The 19,959-nt window shown below is 47.5% G+C and overlaps 1 protein-coding gene across 10 annotated transcripts in view; it reads left to right on the forward strand.

The window, feature by feature from the left end:
* The window catches only part of LOC148638987 (microtubule-associated serine/threonine-protein kinase 3-like), a 72,506-nt gene that overhangs the window by 37,289 nt on the left and 15,258 nt on the right, over window positions 1-19,959 (forward strand). For 5 of the 10 annotated variants that reach the window (XM_088622470.1, XM_088622471.1, XM_088622477.1 and 2 more), the window contains 13 exons: window positions 573-645; window positions 2,848-2,868; window positions 3,634-3,712; window positions 5,756-5,913; window positions 7,727-7,802; window positions 8,688-8,897; window positions 12,096-12,197; window positions 13,310-13,442; window positions 15,169-15,236; window positions 15,369-15,454; window positions 18,480-18,688; window positions 18,941-19,079; window positions 19,338-19,470. In XM_088622470.1, coding sequence (XP_088478596.1) covers window positions 573-645; window positions 2,848-2,868; window positions 3,634-3,712; window positions 5,756-5,913; window positions 7,727-7,802; window positions 8,688-8,897; window positions 12,096-12,197; window positions 13,310-13,442; window positions 15,169-15,236; window positions 15,369-15,454; window positions 18,480-18,688; window positions 18,941-19,079; window positions 19,338-19,470 — 1,487 coding nt within the window. The remainder of the gene's footprint in view (window positions 1-572; window positions 646-2,847; window positions 2,869-3,633; window positions 3,713-5,755; window positions 5,914-7,726; window positions 7,803-8,687; window positions 8,898-12,095; window positions 12,198-13,309; window positions 13,443-15,168; window positions 15,237-15,368; window positions 15,455-18,479; window positions 18,689-18,940; window positions 19,080-19,337; window positions 19,471-19,959) is intronic. The other 5 variants (XM_088622473.1, XM_088622478.1, XM_088622479.1 and 2 more) reach the window with 3 other exon arrangements.

The following is a 19,959-nucleotide window of genomic DNA, read 5'->3' on the forward strand; positions in this document are numbered from 1 at the left end:
CAGGCTGGACTTCCAGAACTCCACCTTTGAATCGGACTTGATTCAAATTGTAAACCGAGCGGAAACTGGCAAATGTGAACCAGAGCTGGAAAGCAGTGCTGTTAAACAAAAGTCACTATAATTTTCAGTTATGTGCAGGTACTGTGTACCAGACATTATGAGTCAAATGAATGCACTAGTGCTTCATGCCTGCATCAAGGTAGACATTTTGTGCTTTCCCACCTGACCAGCCCATAGCGAGTAGTAGTTCAGGTGGGTAGTGACCACCTGAAGAAGGCTCCACGGCCGAAACGTTGTGTTCTCTTTCTTCTTTTTTTCAGCATGGAATAAACCTATTACTTGTTCCTTTGCAGCCCATAGTGAGTACCTGTGCCTTTTCTTTGTAAGGAACTGTTGACATTAATTTAGGCCATTAATTCGGACCGGTAATTGGGGCAGGCTGTTGGGGACAGATTGCTAAGGATGTGTGTAATGTTGCTGGTTGCAGTGCCCCGCTGTACTCTTTCCTCTCAGTGTTTCGCAACGCTGTTCCCTTCCTTCTCTCTGAACGCCGTGTGCTTCCTGTTTTCCAGCTGGCAGCAGTCCCCTGGACAGTCCAAGAAATGTGTCCACCAGTACGTCTCTCAACTTCCCCTTCGCTCGCAGGTAAGCTCGTGTTTCCTCCACCCTGTTGGCTGGCTGTGATCTTTGTGGAGTGAGAGGTGTCTGTGTGTGTCTCGGGAGTCTCGCTCAACAAGAAGGCTCTTAATGGTGACTGTCTTCAGAGTGTGAGGATTTCTTTCTCCGGTACATTGTGAATACATATCCATGAGAGCATTGTTCATTCTATGCAAGTTAATCGCCTCCAGCTCAGTATCTTCTCATAATGGCAGTTATGAGAAGTATCTTTCCTGGAAGTAGATTTAGTGTCTTTCCTGGAAATCTCTATATGATTGTTGGCTGTGGGCATAACCATATCGACTTCAAGTTGACTTTATACATTGCTGCACTAATAGGCTGTAAAACACATTCACATACAGCCAAATAAAGTGAATATTGTTCAAAGTGGTTTTTTTTCCCTGCTTGTGTAGAAAAACAAGAAAATCGTTTGAGGAAAAGCAGTGTGGTGACGCTCCAAAACACTTTAGGTATTGACCTTTACCCTTGTTTGAGTCTCACCTCCTGCTTATACATCTAGGAGTTGTTTCCGTTTGTCATTGTTTGCTAATGAATGTAATGGTACAGTATGTAGACCTTCTCCCCATCTGGTGGCCTTGACAGCATTGCCAGTCAGCAGGGCTGATGTTTCTGAGCAAGGAACACGGGAGCATCACATGAGGGCTGTCTCTCACAGGACGTGAAAAGTCTTCTAGCGCCGTTTCAGAACGATGGTGCAAGTCGTGTGAAATGGCACCCCCTTTTGTCTCGGAGCGTTTGTTTTAAAGATGAACTTGCATGCAACTACACAGCAGTGTTGGGACTGGTCCCCTCCCTGTAGGTGGCGTTTACACACTATGAGATGCTGTCATACTGTAGGCTGGTAGCACTGCCTGTTGACTGGAGCCCTGCAGTGTGCAGTCTAAATAACATACAGTGAACAAAGCTGAGGCCGAGCTCTTTGCAGGCTCCCAGTGCTGGAGGCCTGTGGGAAGAAACGAGTGATGCAAAGATACCTGTGAGGTCAGATACCCTGGTGGGGGAGTTTCATGTCACGTTATGGTTGGTCTGTGGGGAGACAAGCATCAGTTTCCGCTAGTGGTGTCAAGTTCTAGAGACTTTTTGTAAATGCTGAAGACGTTACCAGCGTCCGCAGGAAAAAAGAAAAAAAAAAGAAAATCAGGGCTGTTCAGAAGGGTTTGTAGCGAGAGGCTCTTCTGAATCATCCCCCACCCCCCTGATTTTTATTTTAGGGCTTCTTCCAGTCAGTGCGGTGGTTGAGTCAGCTAACCCCGATTCGTGGTGCAGTACAGTACGTCTTCCAGTCTAGTGAGTCATGGCTTGCAGCTACACCCCTCTGTTTTTCCACGCCGCAAACCCTGGGGAGCCAGGAGAAGGAAATGCAGAGGAAAGCCAGTCCTGTTGACCCACCACATCTTCCACAGGGGATTCTGGGAGTCGTAGTCCAGCCTTTTACAAAGGGCTGGGTTCTGTTTTAGGAGCTCCTGAAGATGTTTTTGAGCCATTGCGTTCTGCTGGGCATGGTGGCACAGTGGTTACCATCGCTGCCTCACGACGCTGGCTGGAGCCCTGGGTTCGCTACCGGACCTGGTGTACTGTCCGTGTGGACTCTGTATGTTCCTGCCCTGTTCGCATGGGTTTACTCCAGGTGCTCTGGTTTTCTCCCACAGTCCGAAGACATTCCGGATCCTGACTGTTTTGTACCCTTATTAATTGGTTCTGATTCCCGTGTCTCAGGTCCCTGCAAATAGCCTTGTTCTGTACATTGGCTTCATCTACAGCCGGGGCTCTGTTTGTTTGTCCTTGTGTCTTCAAGCAGCTGAGATACAAAAGGCGGCAGTGTGCACAGGTCAAGCCAGTCTGGAACGGGAGGTTAACCGATGCGTCGGTAGTTTCTAAAGCTGATGCGTTTTTTTAAACCGTGTGAATCAGGGGAGCTCAGGCCGGAGCCGCAGGGGCCCGAGGGAGCCGGAGCGTGGCCTTTGAGAAGGCGCTCTGGGTGACAAGCGTTCCTCTCCGGCGTGGGCTGTGCGTGGGCAGAGCTCCTGATGCACAGAGTGCTGCGGCACTGTAAACAGCAGCCTGTTTCCTGAAGATGCTACTGTACAAATCTTATCACTCATCAGATCTCTCTCGTTTTCGTTTGTTTTTTTCTTCCACACTTCTCTTCCTGCTGTTCCGACGTCTTAGCCATGTGCCCCGAACTGACAGGTAGCGTGCCCATTATTTTTCTTTCATATTTTTCTTCCATTTTATTGAAAAGAAAAAAGAACGGTCGGTTTATTCATTTTTTTACAAACCTTTTATTTCTCTGCACGTTTGCCTCGTGTTTGCTGCAGTCCCTGTAGGAACTTTCGCAGCTTTAATTTTGCAGTTTAAAGGCTCAGTAAGTCGTTCAGAAAACATCAAATGGACAAAAAAGAACAAAAAAAAAACCCTGATAGTCTAATTCATGCTGCTTGTCAATTCTTTTTTCAATACTTGTCCAATTTGGAATCCTCTGTTGTTTTTACATCTTGGTTTACATCCAGCCAGAGAAAATAAGGGACTGCTAATGTGCTCTTTTGAACCGCCATGATAGCAGCTTCAGTGTGACCTACAGGAGGGTCAGCGCTGATTGGAGGAGAAGTATGTCCCTTAGTGATGTCATCGTGAGTCTGTGGGCTCCTGGGTGATGGGAGGGTTCCTGAGTGACCGTTTGTTAGGGGAGGCCAGAGAATCCCTGCCAGCTATTTCCCCTGGAGTCTAACTACACTAGGCTCAGACTTGTGGTGTCAGTATCATAGAGCTCAAGCATACTTGCACTGAAATGCCAGTATGGTTTGAGCCACATATGAACCCTCGGTAACCATAACCTTCTCTCTTTCTCTTGGCCTGGGATTAATCAATCTTTTCCCTTCAGACTAACATTTTTGTTCCTTTTACGTAGGGCTTTTTGGCGAACTTAAATGGTGCCTTTTTTTCTTTCGTTTTAAGAGCGGATGGTCGTAGATGGTCTCTGGCTTCCCTCCCGTCTTCTGGCTATGGAACCAACACCCCGAGCTCCACGGTGTCTGTAAGTGACATGTGAAATGGAACTGGGCTGGAGTCAAGCAAATGGAATTGTGGACATTGTGAGGGTGTGGGATTGGGGTGCCTAATGCAAGCAGTAGAAACCGCGTGTTGAACGAGTTAAACAACCTCAGATCAGATGACCGTTTCACTCTAAATCATTTCGAACAACATGAGAACGATTGCAAACGGAGAGGAAGCCGTTCAGCCCACATTGCCCTTCTAGTAGTTAACCTATTCAAGGAAAGAAGCCAAGGTATTGGCTTTGGCTGCATTATGGCTGGCTACTTTGTTCCATACTCCCACATCTCTTGGTATAAAGCCGCACTTCCTGTTAAAGACCATATGGCTTGCAGTGATATCATAGAAAAAAAAAATCACACAAGTCATGCAAGACCATGTGTTTTTAAATAGCATTAGGAGTGTCGCACATTTGTTTTAACACAGTCAAGACCGAAACAGATGTATAAAACTGAAATGGCTGTCGTCCACTTGGTGAACAGAGTACCTTGTGGTCAGTCATGTGGTTTGTCTTGATGCGGTCATTGTGTTGTTGTGTCTGATACAGTGTGTTGTGACGAAGCATTGTCATTCCATCTAGTGAGTGCAATGCCAAGATCTAGTTCTTTTTTTTTTGTTACACACAGTGCATTCAGCAACTGTCATTCCTTGCCATCGCCCAACAATACTCCATTCAGATGTTCAGACAGTATCTGTACCTTCCTTCTGTAGCAGGAAACATGGCAGGCTTCTCAGATTTCCTCCTTGAGTCGTGCAGACTTTCCCATCCTTTTGCTTTTTTTCGCTGATGAAATCGAGCCAGAGAATTGAGTCCCGTTGCTCAAGGCCTGCAGGCTGCGATCTTACACATCAACAAAAGCGAGTGAAAGTGCCCGCTGGCTACATCTGCCCCTGATTTCTTTCGCGTCAGCAGAGCTGTAATCGGATTAGTGTGACCGGGGAGCCATGTCCGCCCGTGACCAATCACGCTGATTTTTCAGAACACCTCCCTCACCCCTCCAGGAGTCACGGCACTCAAGTCATTTTGGCATCAGATCTTCGGCAGGATCTCCTCCCAGTGTTGTTGGTTTCAGTCTAACATTACTTAGGACAAACACAACCTAAAAACTGTAAATGGTATCTAGCATTCACACAAAGCAGGAAGAAGCCTTTCTTGAAGACGTGGTCATGTGAATGTCTTGGGCTCCACGAAGTATCCACACTCCCTCTGATTGATATTTCCTTTTGTTACTGTATTAGGTCATTTAGGTAATACGACTGTAGCGGACTGAATTGAATAAACACCATGGCCGTCTCATGTTTGCTGGGTTGAAAAATATTCTGAAACAAAACACGCTCCAGTAGAGCTATTGAAATCCTAAATTTTTTTAGGGGTCCCTTAGGTTAAGCTGAAAAAAGGTACGATAGAGTAATTCAAGGGAGCATATTTTGTTTATATATTTCTCCACAAGTTATAAGTTCCAGGCAACCTACGAAGCCTAATATGGGGTGGATGTACAGGCTCTTTGATCATTTATTCCCTAACTTAAATCAGAGCACAGAGGTTTAGGACCATATAAATGTAAAATCTGAATCAAGATCTCCAGGTATAGATCTCAAGTATAACATGACAGAATGCGTATTCTTTTGGAAACTTCAGTTGCAAACTTCAGATTGAAGAATGGATCCATGCGTGCTTGCTTTATGTATCCTGTCGCATTCAAAGATGCAAAGTGCTTCGTCCGATTTGGGCCCAAGATTGTCTTTTTGGTGGACCACATGAGCAGAGGGGGAACCTTCTTTATTTTGAACTTCCGTCTCGTCTCGGCTCTGGCAGAACGACTGCTCTTTGTGTTTTTTTTTTCCCCCCGAAGAAGCACCGTGTTTTTTTTAACGTTGCGTAATCGTGTCGGCATGTGCGCTGCAGCTCGTCCCCTCGCACAGAGGCGTGCAGGCGGGTGGGCGGGCTGGCGGCTCTGCAGTGGCCTGTGGTTTCTGTGTGGCTGGGGGGGGACAATCTGTAATCTGTTCTTTTTGTTTTTTACAGTCTTCATCCTCTTCTCAGGAACGCTTGCACCAGCTCCCCTTCCAGCCCACGCCCGACGAGCTGCACTTCCTGTCCAAGCACTTCCGCAGCACGGAGAGCGTGGCGGACGAGGAGGGGCGGCCCTCGCCCCTGGCGCGCCCCCGGTCCCGAAGCCTGAGGTAGCCCTCCCCTCCGGCCTGCTGCCGACTAGTTTGCCTTAGTATCCACGTCCTCTTGCTGACCACGGGAAACTGGAATTAGAGCATGTAACTCAGCTTGCAAGCACTGGAACTGGCTTCTTTTCTGATCACGTGACGTGACTGGGTCCTCTTCTTGGCCCGGTGACCCCCTAACCTGCCTGACATGATTTCATTCTCTTGCTGGTCTCATTCAGCCTGCTGTGGATGTATTATTTCATCTTTGTGCTTTTGCTGTTTTTCCCCACCAACTGCAGAAGCAATAAGACGGCAGGGGTTTGATTATTGATTTGTTAGGCAATAGGAAAAGACCTACATTATATAGGGGGCAGGGAGTATTTCAGTAGAAGACACGGATCACTTAAAAAGTAATAATTAGTGGAGAGCTCAGGGAGGTGTGTAGCTGAGGGATTATTGCCAGGGACTGGAGTTCTTAGGCAGAATGCAGGCGACCCTGTTCGTTTCGCAGTTAACAGATTAGCCAGGCGCAGTGAAAGACACCATTTCCCACACAAGGATAACCCACCAGGCCTTGGTTCCACCCTGCAGTTGCTTTGGAAATGCAGGGGCTGCACCATTGAACCGGTGCTCCGGAGAATCTGAAGGCTGGGAGGTCTGCCTGCTCGTTCTCCTCTCGGGCTGGACGCCGGTGGTGTTTTCTCTCTGCCAGCAGAGCGTGGGTGCAGGCACTCGCAGGGCAGCCAGGCTGCAGGCTTGCTGGTGAATTCTGAAGGCTGCTGTAACAGAAGCTCCTTTATGTTCGGAAACACGGAGCTGCATCCTCACCAGACCTCAGATCGCCAATTCAGCAGCGATCCATGCCTTCCCTGATTTCTTCCTTTTGGACAGTATCCATGTTCTGTTAAATTTTCAACATTTAATTAATGTTCTAGGGAGAACCCGTTAGCAACATGTTCGGAAGGCATTAGAAATCAGTATTTCTAACTATTCTGTGCTAAATATGAAGTATGATGCAAGATTGACATGTTTTTAGTATAGTGTGTGGTGCCTTGAGCCTGCTGTCATGATTAAATAGAATATTTAAGTGGAAGAAAGCATACCTAAAAGTTCAGCCGTAGCAGGAAGCCTTTCAGCTAATCCCCTTTTCCCCATTTTCATATGGATTGCAAAATCAGGATTTCCGGCTGTCCGGACGGATTTGCTTCTAGTTAGTGACCTGTTGTCGTCACAAGTAATATGCCAGGATGTCTTGAATCCAGTTCTACAGTAAAAGGTTTATCACGGGTTCAGTTATGTATTCGTCGCACGAATATGGCAAGGTTAAATTAAATACTCCTCAAGTAAATAGAAGAAAATCAAATTTCTAATTCCGACGTTATTCAAAGTCCATCACAAGTCGTTCACCTAGTATCAAAGTAAATCTTATTTTGTCTGATGTTAATTTATGAAATGTTAATGGGGTAGAAAGAATAATGAATCCAGAGTTTTCTTACAGTCAGAATCCCAGGAAAAACCTGAAGCCCATCCGTCCCTGACCTGAGAGTGCTTCTTTATTCCGGATTAATTTCTGTGTAAATATTCTCAGAACTTGATTTTCCCACAGCTTTGCCAAATAGATGATCACTGATCTCATTTCCTGGCACAGCCACGGCTCTGCCATCCGTAGGTTTACTCATGTAGGCAGAGATCCTCAACGTGCGAAGCCTGACGTTCTCTGCAGGCACACAGAGCACATTGTAGAGGGGTAAGGCGGGGGAGCAGTGAAGACGCGCTTTTTGATTTAAAGCACAAAAAAAACCTGCTGATTTTTTTTTTCTCTCTCTCTCTGCTGTAGTCCTGGCCGGACAAGTGGCTCCTTTGATAACGAGATCATTATGATGAATCATGTTTACAAGGAGCGCTTTCCCAAGGTAGGTCTCCTCCAGCCGTTTGTAAACCTTCCCCGGGGGGGTCGTGTGTTTGTGCGTCGGCCGGTCTCCTGAGATACGGCGGCGGCGCGCAGGTACCCAGTTGTCTCTTTAGGGCTCATCAGCTGGCATAGCCACGACAGGGGAACAAATAGGCCGTTAAAAACGTTTCCGTCATAGTGGCGTGTTTTCAAGTGAGAAACATCTGCACATCATTTCCTTCAAGAGATGTTGTAGCCGTGTTTGCCAAGAGAGTGGCCTTCGTGAAGGAGCCCTGCCCGTCCTGAAGATCTAGAATATTCCTGTGTGTGTGATTTTGCCATGGTCACTTGCGAGGGTAAATCCAGTGCTGGGCTCTGTCACAAGGAGCACGGGACATATTCCTTTTCCAGAATGGCAGCAGGTTGTGTGGAATTCTATAGTTTGGCCAGTGTCTTGTCTGAATTAGAGTAAACCCAACACTGTACAGTGGTCTGGAATTTGTCTGGATCTCTGGTAGGAACTATAGAATTAACTGCAGTGTAAAATGACAAAACAAAACTAGTGATTGAGGTCAGAGATGCTAGAAAAAATGCAAATATAGACAGAATACCTCTGAGATATTGTGAATGAACTCCATGACTTTGTTTGCTGGGAACCTGAAATGTAAACATTGTTCATTTTCATATATGTCTTTGGGCTGGGTTAAAATGTAATTTTGTGTGGCGGCTCTAAATTGAGGAGATGTGTAAAAAATGACTTGTCAGTTTAAAGGTGAAGGAAGCCATTGGGTGGTGGTGGCCTGGCAGGCTTTAGTGTGGCTCTGGAGGGTGGAGGGGAGTGGGGTGGGGACTTTGGGTTCAGGTTCGGCTATCTGGAAGGATAAGGGTCACCCTTTGCCCTCTCCAGGCTACGGCCCAGATGGAGGAACATCTCCAAGAGATCATCACCCACTGCTCCCCGGACAGCACCTTGCCTCTGGCTGACGGAGTCCTGGGCTTCATCCATCACCAGCTGGTGGAGCTGGCCAGAGACTGCCTGGACAAGTCCCAGAATGGCCTGGTGACCTCCCGCTACTTCATGGAGCTGCAGGAGAAACTGGAGAAGCTTCTGCATGAGGTGAGGCTCCGAGCTGGGTGTGTCTCACTGAGTGTGAGTAAGTGTCTCAACTTATTGATGGAGCAATTCAGCTTTCAAGTCATTTTTCTAGCTTTTCTGTGCTCTTGCTATCACTCCTCTTCTGGGCAGCCTCGATAGCTTTTGAGAGACTTTGTGGTACTGGAAAGCGAATTAGTGGTATGCAGTGCTCTTCAGCCCATATGACAGTTTTGCAGCACAGCCCACTACATTTCCAGTCTGTTGAATAAAGCACCACTCTTTTATATCTCTTCTGAATTCCACAGTCTCTGTTCGGACAGTTTGCTTCCGTGCAAGCTTACGTTTTAATTGAATCGTTAGTCCTGGCTGAGTTTACTGCAGAAAATCTTAGGGAGGCTGAAGGACAAAAGGGGCTTTATTTATTTCAACTCAGTTTAAAAATACAAATGAAAGTGCTTCCTGTGGTCCATGATATCTCGCGATGAAACCTGCGCCCGCTGACTCGGTCCGACCCGAGTGTGTGGCACCGGGCTGCGCGATGGCAGCAGTCCCCTTGCTTGGCACTGCGGTCTCGTCTGCAGCAGGGGAATGTTAGTCTCCATAGCAACAGCGAGAGGCTTCGCTGCGTTTGCTTGTGTGACTTAGAGGCCCTTTTGTTCCCCACAACGCTGGGGGATAATTATCACCAGGCGAGGTGGAGAGAGCTAGCAGAGATCAGCCAGGAATCGCCGACGCTGACACCGTGCTGCTCTGGCCCTTGCTTTGTGTTACCTTTCTCCCATTATGATGCATCTCTTTCCACATTCTGCTGCTTCCAGTAAAACAGGATCAGGAGTGTTTGTAACTTTACTGTTCTGCTCTCGCTGCTGTGTTTTTAATTTGCTTGCCAGGTCAGTGGGCTGCTTTGATACTGTGTGGACGGAGTTGTGAAACACAAGACTTATTGTTTTCGTTAAAAAAAAATCAGTTCACGGCGCTTAAGTTCGACTAGGACAACCCAGCATCAGTACAAGCCAGTTCATTTCAAAAGTTAGGTTGCTTTTGTTTAAGATCGGTCCGGCCATGGGAGTCAGTGGGAGTTCAGGAGCCATGTGGAAGACTTGGTCCTCTTGCACTTGCTGTTGCCTGAAGTGGCCAGTCCTCTAGCATAGAACCTGCCGTCACCTCTCTCAGCACGTGCTGCTGTCTGTGGCTGGGTGGTGCTGGTCTTCCTGTGTTGAGGGGTCTTTCCTTGTTGACAGTGGCGGACTTGTGCTCTTGGATGCAGGACAGTGGCTGTAAGAACAGGGCCCATAGCCTGCAGGAATCCTGTTGATGCCGCCTTTGCTCCATCGGGTTACAATGTTTTTTTTTTGATCCCCCACGTCCACTCTCTTGGTGTGTCGTGTTCAGCGGGCCCTGGGGCTGTGTGCCTTGGGGAGCTGGTGAGGGGCCTGTGACGGTGCTTCAGGGTAGTGAGTACTGACTACACGACACGAGCACTGCGCAGGACTTGAAGTGGACGCCGGCCGATCCGCAGCCCGCACGTCTTGCTGGCCGTTGCTGTGAACGAATCGGTTTCTGATTTCCTTAAGGGCGTTTTGCCCTCATGTGAAGGATGGTTGGCCACTGGCTCTTTTTATTTGGGTCACCAGGCCCGAGCGAGGGGGCGGCGCCATCATGGCGTGTTGGGGCTCTGCCGCTCACCCTGCTCTCTCTCATATCACACCCCCACCCTTCACTTGCAAGTCTTACAAAGCACCAAACACCAGAAGTGCCCACTGCTTTGCTTTTCTCAACATCAGACGAAGCTGGCTTCCTGTTAATGTGTTTTAGAAGGCTGAGCTGTCAGAGCTGCCGATGTGAGCCGGGGGGTTGTTGGGGTAAGAGAGATGTTGTCATGGTAAAGCCAGTCACAGTTACCAAGAGCCGTCTGTGTCCTCTTTGTGGCCTTTTTGTGATCAGCGTTGAGAAAATCACATGACTGCTGAATCTACCAGCGTTTCAGAGCACGTCCTGTGATCCTGCACGCGTTGTACAGTTCTTGCACTGCACTGTTTTGTTAAAATACATAAATTCATGTTCATAGTCTGCAGAAGCCTTTCATAAGTCATGAAATTCCCTTTCAAAACCTTTTCCCTCTAGATGACAGCTTTGTTCTTTTGTCTGAGCCAGCTTGGTCACTTTGAGATGTACCAGAAGTGGATAGTGGTCATATCTGCATGAAACAATTATTCCATTACTCATGGTGGGGTGCTGGAATACAGCCCTGCCCGATGTGATAACCACTGAAAGCTGGAGGTTAGCTGTAGCTGTTGGTGTCACAGTCGTGCTGGAGGTGATTCTGACATATCCAATAGCTTCTCCTGGTGGGAATGAGAAAGGCTTGCAAATATCTTAGAGCTTTGCTGCTAGGATTAAAATAGGAGATGTCATTATTGGAGCAGGGCAGCGCCTAATAAAATAGTAGCAGAAATAGTTGTGTAAGTTCTTCTAGGTGTGTTTTTTTAAACTCCTGGTTTTCCAGATTTTCACTGATTATAGAGAGCAACCATCGGCTGCAAAACCAACAGTCGAGGAGGAGCAAGAAATTTAAAATGTCAACAGCTGGAACCATTGTTGATTACAAACTAACCTTTGGGGAAAACATGGGTGCCCTGTGTAAGAAAAAGAAAATTGTTCTTCCTAAGAAACCTCAGCTCTTTTAATGCCCGTCTTACAGCAATGGCTTTGTTCTATAGAACTTTCCTTGAATGTGGTAGCCTGGTTTGCTAACCTTAATGCCCACAATAAAATCGGACTGAACAGGATAGTGCAGGTAGTTAGCAAAATTATTGGTGAACAGCAGCTACAGCTTCCAGACATCCACGTCAAAGAAATAGTTGATATAATCACCGCCTGTCATGACTGCCCCTTGCACAGTGAATCTGAGCTCCGTCATCAGGGTGCTGATTTTAACTGCCAAGAATCAAATGCAATAGATACTGAGTTCTCTTTTACTCTCACAGCTATTAACCTGCTTAATTTGATCAATCGGTGGTATATTTAGTTTACTTATATTGTTTTTAGCATATGTCTCTTGTTTGGTGATTGGTTCATGTTATGTTAAATGTATTGTGTATTGTGTTGTGTCTTTTACCTGCCTGCAAAGCGCATTTCCCTTCTGGGACAATAAAGGTGGGTAGGAGGTGGTCGAGGCAATATCACTGGAGCTCAGCCTGTCCGTTTCCCCTGTGCCAGGCGTACGAGCGCTCGGAGAGCGAGGAGGTGCCCGTTATCACGCAGCTGGTGAAGAAGATCCTCATAGTCATCGCCCGGCCTGCCAGACTGCTGGAGTGTCTGGTAAGGAGAAAGGAGGCTGAAGCACCAGTTATTCCTGTTGAGGAAGCCATTGGTCTTTCATTGGGTTTATTAGCCAGCAGCTATATTCCCCGCAGCTCATCACTGGCAGCCCTCTGGAGCTCTGCAGTGTGAGCCTGGTCAGTACCTGGATGGGAGACCTCCTGGGAAAGCTAAGGTTGCTGCTGGAAGAGATGTTAGTGGGCCCACTAGGTGTTAAAAAAAGGTGCTGTCCTTTGAATGAGATTTAAAACTGAGCTCCTGACTCCGTTAAAAATCCCAGGGCATTTCTCAAAGAGGGTAGGGGTGTTAGCCCCTGTGTCCTGGCCAAATGTCCCCCCTGGCCTTTACCAGTCATAATCCCCATCTCTGAACTGGCTCTCCTCCCCACTGAGAGCTGGTGTGTGGGGAGTGTACTGGTGCACTCTGGCTGCTGTCACATATCCAGCTGGGGCTACACATTGGTGGTGAAGGGAAGTCCCTATTACCTGAAGAACCCTGGAGTGTCCAGAAAAGCACTATATAATTGCAAGGAATTATTAGTTATTATTAAGGGGCGGAGGGTGTGTAATTTGCTGGTGACATTAGGTGGGATGTTTCTTTTAAGTGGTCTTGTGACAAATGTTGGTATGGTGCCTGCTTGCAAGCTAACTGGGAAATGGTGTCTGCAGTAGCACTGCTTCCTATGACAAACACTGCCCCAGCCCCCAAGTCAATGGCCTCTGTGCGCACTGCAGGTGACCATCACTGCATTTGGTCTGTAGGATGCTTTGTTGTGTAGGGTCTTTTGACTGTAACACAAAACTGTGATGTGTAAGCACATGTGCAGGCTTTAAAGACACCTGGCCCCCTCTTAAAAAAAGAGTTCCACTCCTAGACCCCCAAATCAGCCCAACAAACTGCAAGTCAGAGGCTGGGTTTGAAGCCCAGTTTGCACCAGGCTCCTGTGTTGGAAGCCCTGTGGACAGGTGTGCATGTCGAGGTGGGGGGGAGGGAGTATTTGCCCGACAAAGAAGCAGTGTCTGTCTCCAGCCTTCGGTGCCTTCAGCCTGGCTGAGGAGGGAGGCAGGGAGCAGGGCTCTGATTGCGTCTGTGTGTGCGTGTGCCCTGTGCAGGAGTTTGACCCAGAGGAGTTCTACCACCTCCTGGAGGCGGCGGAAGGTCACGCCAAGGTGGGCCAGGGAGTCAAGATAGACATCCCCCGCTACATCATCAACCAGCTGGGCCTCACGCGCGACCCCCTGGAGGGTAAGACCACCAGGCGACCTCTGTGGACATTGCCACCGGTGCTGCTAGAAGACCTGTTAGTGGGACCCGTAGTGGGTCTGTGTGGGTCCTAATGCCCCAGTCCACGGGACACTGTACTGTAAAAAAGGCACCGTTCTTTGGGTGAGGGGCAAGACCGAGGTCCTGACTCTCCATGGGCATTAAAAATCTCTGGGAATTTCTCAAAAATAGTTGTTGTGTCACCCCAGTGTCCTGTCCAAATTTCCCCCTGGCCTTTACCAGTCATGGGCACCTAATAATCCCCCTCTCTGGAGTGGCTTCATCACTCTGTTCTCCCTGCTGAGAGCTGGTGTGTGGGGAACGGACTGGAGCACTTTGGCTGCCGGTAATTATTGTAATTTCCCATGGCCGCTAACGTTTGGAAGGGGAGAAAGTTTAGGGGAATCCTCCAGTGAGGAGGCAGAATTACCCTGCCGCTGCGCTGTGGTAATCTTCCACGCTGAGCGGACAGTGGCAGGGCACGGTTTCCTGTACATCCTGGAACACAGTGAACGTTTCCAGCCTGCTCTCCACGAATGAGAACATCAGGGGGAGGCAGGGGCTGCTCCCCCATCTTGGGAAACCTCAAACATTTCCAGCTTGTTCTCAGGCACGGAAAGTATTGGGGAGAGGGGCGGGGAGGTGTCCTGTAAAAGAACCCCCCCCCCTCCAAACAGCTTAACAGAAATAGAATCTGAGCAGCGATTGTGCACAGGCTGCCAGGGTTTGGCATTGAATACCAGCTCATTGAATTATAGGTGATGAAGAAATCGGAAAATGAGGTGAGTGGTAACTGCAAGCGGAGACCTCACAGCGGAGTGTTGTCCTTGGAAGATCTCTGGAAGGGCACTGGGACATGTCCTTGAGGTTGAGGAGTGTCGGCTTGGGCGCTCTTTTGGTTTGTGCTTCGGGCAGCGATATTTAATTTTTTTTTTAAAAACTAACTTTTTTTGAGAACGTCCAAAAAAAAAAGGCCTCGACAGCTCTGGGGAAAAAAACCACCACAAACAGAAACGAGTTCACGAACTTAAAAATAAGGACATTTAAATGAGTTATGAAGATGAGAGCCAGAAGTACTGTTGTTGCAGCCATCAAAATATATTAATAATATAAATGTAATGTATTAAAGTCATATAATATTTCCATGGGAATGATTTCTGCACATGAATCGGACCAGGTCTGATCTTGTGGAGTCTTAATCTTCATCACTCTGCTCTCCTCCCCACTGAGAGCTGGTGTGTGGGGAGCGTTCTGGCGCACTATGGCTGCCGTCGCATCATCCAGGTGGGGCTACACACTGGTGGTGGTGGAGGGGAGTCCCCATTACCTGTAAAGCGCTTTGAGTGGAGTGTCCAGAAAAGCGCTATTATTATTATTATTATTATTATTATTATTAATCTTTAACCATCCTTGGGATATTTTCAGCCGCACCCCAGTAAAAGACATCATGCTGAAGATCAATAGCATGTCGTGTGGGTTATGGATGAGAGTGGTCATCTACACCTCTCACTCTCCAAAGCTCAGTGTCTTTCTGCTTTCTGGTGCTGCTGCTTCTTTCTGCGCCCGAATCACCTGTAGGTCTTCTGTTTTCAACCACACTGGGAGCTGTGGCAGTGTGACCAACAGTGTGATGTTTAAGAAGCGGAGTCAGGCTGTGATCGGATGTACTGTTGCAGCTGGTCAGTAAAGCATTTGTCTCCTCCTGCAGAAATGGAGCAGTTTGAACACTACGATTCTGGACACACGATCACCCCGGAGGTGGACGAGTTTGTGGAGGTAAGTCCCCAGGGGCTCTCATTGGCTGGTTCACATGGGCGCCAGATGTTACTGCTCCATGGTTTGAAGGCTCTACCTATATATCCTGCGAATAACCTGGAAGTGTTCCGTCTGTCTCCCCACCACCTCCAGAATCGGGCCACTTCCACCCCTTCTCGAAAGAAACCCCACGAGAGTGACTTCGAGACCATTAAGCTCATCAGCAATGGGGCCTACGGGTAAGTGAGTGTGTGCAGACCTCCTGAATTACCCTGTGCCCAGTGTGCAGTGCAGAAGGGCACTTCTTACCTTGTCTGAGCCCTTAACTACACAGAGAAAGGTCCTAGACCATACTTGTAGATTCAGCTTCTTCAGACAAGTTGCAGATTGCAAGAACATGCCAATGTTTTGCAAATCATTTGAAATCAAGAGTGGTTCCCAATTGCTAATAACTACAGTAAAAAAACGAGTAGACAAGCATTATTATTACTTTAAGTGATGACGTTTGTTAAGCCGTTGGGAGGTGAGATGGAGCTAAAGAATTATATCAGATTGCTGCTGGAGATCTTTATAGATGAGAGAGGTTACAAACCCATGCTTTTCTTGGTTACCAGGAGCTAAGTGTCTTATCCAGTCACTTCTAGAAAGATCCTATGGAATAGGCTTCAGAGTCAGCTTGTCCCAGATGCTCACAATATTCTGTGTATAAAGTGTGTCCTCTTCTGGGTTGTAAATTCAACTTTTATGTGGGTCTCATGATATTCATTTGTTGATGTTAATGTAGTCTGTTGGATTAGCTTTATCACTATAAGGGCTGTTTAGTTGAATGTCCGAAGAGCAGGATGAGCTTAGTGTTTTCATAAGAATAACCACAGGATGATTCAGGTCAGCTGGCAGAGCACAGAAGACAGTTTGTGATTTTCCTTTCTGTGATTGAAGGACCTGTCTGAAGTCCGTTTGAAGTTTTGTAGCTGTCAATGCTACACAAGTTTTGTGGGGGGTGCCTGTTGTAAGATTGCAGCCCTGCAGATAGTGCTGGCATGCCTTGACGTTCTTATCGAAGGAGGTGTAAGATTGTGGCGCACACCCAAAAGCACAACGGAAACTGCTGTAGTTCAGTTTGGCAAAGGCCAGTGTTCTGTGTTTAATATGTGTTTATTTATAGGTGCTTTATCAAGACACCTGCTACTACAAACCAAGAATTCAGTTGAGTTCAATACAGTTGAATACCCCCTGGTTTTCCTATTTTGGATTCAAGTGGATTCTGCTGGGAAAAGTCAGACGCATTGCACAGACAGTAAGATTTAACTACCTCCCAGCAGGACGTGTACCAGGATCTAGGACTGAGACCAGCTACATTACTGAATTTCAGATCAGTTCCTCCTGTGCTATTGACTCCTGGCAATCTACACAGAGAAACCGTAGGCTGGTAACGGAAGACCTGCTGTAGACAGAGGTCATAGTGTCAAATCAACTGCTAGCCCTCTTAGATCATTTGAGGTGTCTAGTGTACGATTCTTAAATATTGAGTACTTGTTTGTCAACTCACTAGAGCACTTTGCGATGCTGTCAGCTAATTCCGTATTGTTCTTATCCATACCCAGGGAAGTAAGTCTTAGGACTATTTTGTTTTGCCCTTTTCGCACTGTAAGGAACGAGCAAATTCTGCTGGGTGAAAGATGTAATCCCTTTTCTCCTTTTAGTGTTTAATATTTTGCACAGTGTTATTTGGTTCTTTATTTTGCAAGAAACGTGGTTTAAAATAATTTTTCGGATCTTGAAGTGTGTATTTTAGCTGATAACTAGTAAAACAAAACCTTTATTTAAACAGTTGTCTATTGCCAAGCTTGAGAGTCGTCTTGCCAGTATTTGTGGCTCGAGTAAGCTCCAGAAAGAGCAGTGTCCAGGCTGGGTGAGACCCATTAAACTTTAGGCATCATTGTTGAGCTGAGTGCCTCGCTGAATCCCCAGACCAGTGCAGTAACGGAAGAGGCTGTTGTTTGCCTTGATCACCAACGAAGTCCTGCCACTCTAATGAGAGAGGTAGGCCTGGCTGGAGTTATCAAGTAGAAATTAAACTCGGGAGCATAAAAGAGAAAACAGGAGACACTTCTTTATCCAGAGGGCGGTGGGGGACTGGAACCACATAGTCATGTGGATGAAGTTTCAAGAGATGGATTGTTGTAGCTTGATGACTCAACAACCCCCAGCAACCCAGAGCTTTTCTGATGGTTAGAATCAGATGTTACTGGTCATTGATACAAAAGCCATCTGCACAGCAGGTGTCTAAACAGGAACTGTATCTCACATGTGTGCTCTGCAGGATTCATTGACAAGTACTAACGGTCTTCATTCAGCTCATTTGTTCGTGTTTGTGTTTCCATCCTATTTAATGTGGCTTTGCAACAGACCCGGTGTTTGTACACCTGGTATAAACAGACTTATGGCAGCTAATTGTCGCGAAGCACAATGCGAACAAGCGAAAGCCATTGTAAGTGCAAGTGCATGAGTAGTACTGTTCCTAGGACCAACTGGGTTTTAAATATAAACTGCTGTCAGTCAATCGTTGGTCTTTTGGAGACGGTGCTGCTGTGAAAGTGTTATGACAGGCTTTGTAACAGTGGTGGTTAGGCCCTCACATGGTTAATCGCTCTAGCACTGTTTGTTGGTCGTCTTGTTTTCCCAATCAAGCATACATGTCCTTGCTCTCGCCAGGGGCTTTGTTGTAGCCTACCCGAACTAAATTAGCCAGTAGCAATGGCACAAAACCAAATGAGTGGGAAAAGAAATTCCTGGAAAGTCGGCATTTCCCAAATCCACGGCTTTCTTCCGAGTACAGATCAGAATGAAGTGACAGCTGGGAGCAAAATGGTCACTGCAGAGAGCGAGAGGCTGACAGAATGCGTTCATACCCAGATGTTATTCACGTATTTCTTTTTTACACTAATACCTTTACTGCATGGTTACATGTGTGTCCACTGGGCTGTGTCGCTAATGGTTGGTGAATCCTGGGGAAAATGTCATACCTGTGAAAATTGGGTGTTTTATTCTTGTTTAAAGTGGGGTTTAAAAGTCGGGGGGGGGGGGGTTGGGCAACCCTTTGGGACTTTTGCCCGGGCCTGAAAAATCACTACGACTGCCCCTGCCCAAGCAAAGCATTAGAGAAGTAACTTCAAGTCGCGTAGCTCGGAGACAGAATTGAAACTGAGCAGCTGCTGCAGCTTGTGCACGGCGCTGAGCTCGCGGTGTCCCCCTTTGCCCCAGGGCGGTGTATTTGGTGAGACACAAGGAGACCCGGCAGCGCTTCGCCATGAAGAAGATCAACCGGCAGAACCTGATCCTGCGGAACCAGATCCAGCAGGTCTTCGTGGAGAGGGACATCCTGACCTTCGCCGAGAACCCCTTCGTGGTCAGCATGTTCTGCTCCTTCGAGACGCGCCGCCACCTCTGCATGGTCATGGAGTACGTGGAAGGCGAGTCATCACCTTCAGTACAGTCATCACATTGCCAGCTGTTATCCAGAGCTTACAGGCTCCAGCCTGGGGAAAGGATTTTCCAAATCGGTGGGAGGGGGTGGAAAAATGAATGTGCGATTTTTGTTTTCTTTGTTTCTGAAGGAAACTTTGGTCTAGCAGGGAATATGGGGTTCCTCTGCAGGGCGGGATGCCCAGCACTGGGAGGTGTGTTCCTGCTGTCACACTCTTTTTACCGGTTCTGACCCTCAGGTGGGGACTGCGCTAACCTGTTGAAGAACATGGGACCCCTATCAGTAGATATGGCGCAGATGTACTTCGCTGAAACTGTCCTGGCACTGGAGTACCTGCACAACTATGGCATTGTGCACAGGGACCTCAAGCCAGACAAGTAAGCCTCCACACACAAGCCAGTGCTCCAGAGTTCTGGCAGGACATTGGGGATCATGCAGGGAAACGGGAATAGGAGAACCTGGAAACATCATCCAAGAAAGAGAGCATAAGAAAGAGCCCAGCAATGTAAAATGTATGAAGAATATGTATTTTCTCAAAATACATGTTCTTCATACTCTTGAGTTACAATCCTATAAGATCTCATTGTGAAATCGTTGTTTTCCTTTAAACAAGACTCTTTTTTTTATCTCGGCAGTCTGTTGATCACATCCATGGGCCACATCAAGCTGACGGATTTCGGCCTCTCTAGGATCGGCCTGATGAACATGACCACCAACCTTTATGAAGGGCACATCGAGAAGGACACCAGGGAGTTCATCGACAAGCAGGTGAGCGCCTAGTGGGTCACCAGCACGGGCTTCTCCACGGTTTAGTTGGCGTATCCTTTCGCTTTAATTTCATCCACCTGCAAGATGGGCTACGTCGAGAAAAGCCTCAGTTGTGTTGCAACAAGGTCCTAACGGAGGTGTCCCTTGGGGCGGAGCAGTGGCTCTGTGGCTCAGGATCTGCACCTGTGGCTGGAAGGTTGCCGGTTCAAATCCTGCAGCCAGCAAAGGAATCCTACTCTATTGGGCCCCTGAGCAAGGCCCTTAACCCCAACTGCTCCAGGGGTGCTGTACAATGGCTGACCCTGTGCTCTGACCCCAAGCTTCTCTCTCCCTGTCTGTGTGTCTGTCTCATGGAGAGCAAGCTGGGGTATGCGAGAAGACAAATTCCTAATGCAAGAAATTGTATAGGGCTAATAAAGTGATGTTATGTTATGTGTTCTCCTTACTGCTAAGTGGTGTGCAAGGGGGTGTTCTTGTGCTGGGTGAACT

Source organism: Lepisosteus platostomus, chromosome 27, assembly GCF_059453375.1.
Source record: "Lepisosteus platostomus isolate fLepPlt1 chromosome 27, fLepPlt1.hap1, whole genome shotgun sequence".
In the NCBI taxonomy this organism is placed as follows: domain Eukaryota; kingdom Metazoa; phylum Chordata; class Actinopteri; order Semionotiformes; family Lepisosteidae; genus Lepisosteus; species Lepisosteus platostomus.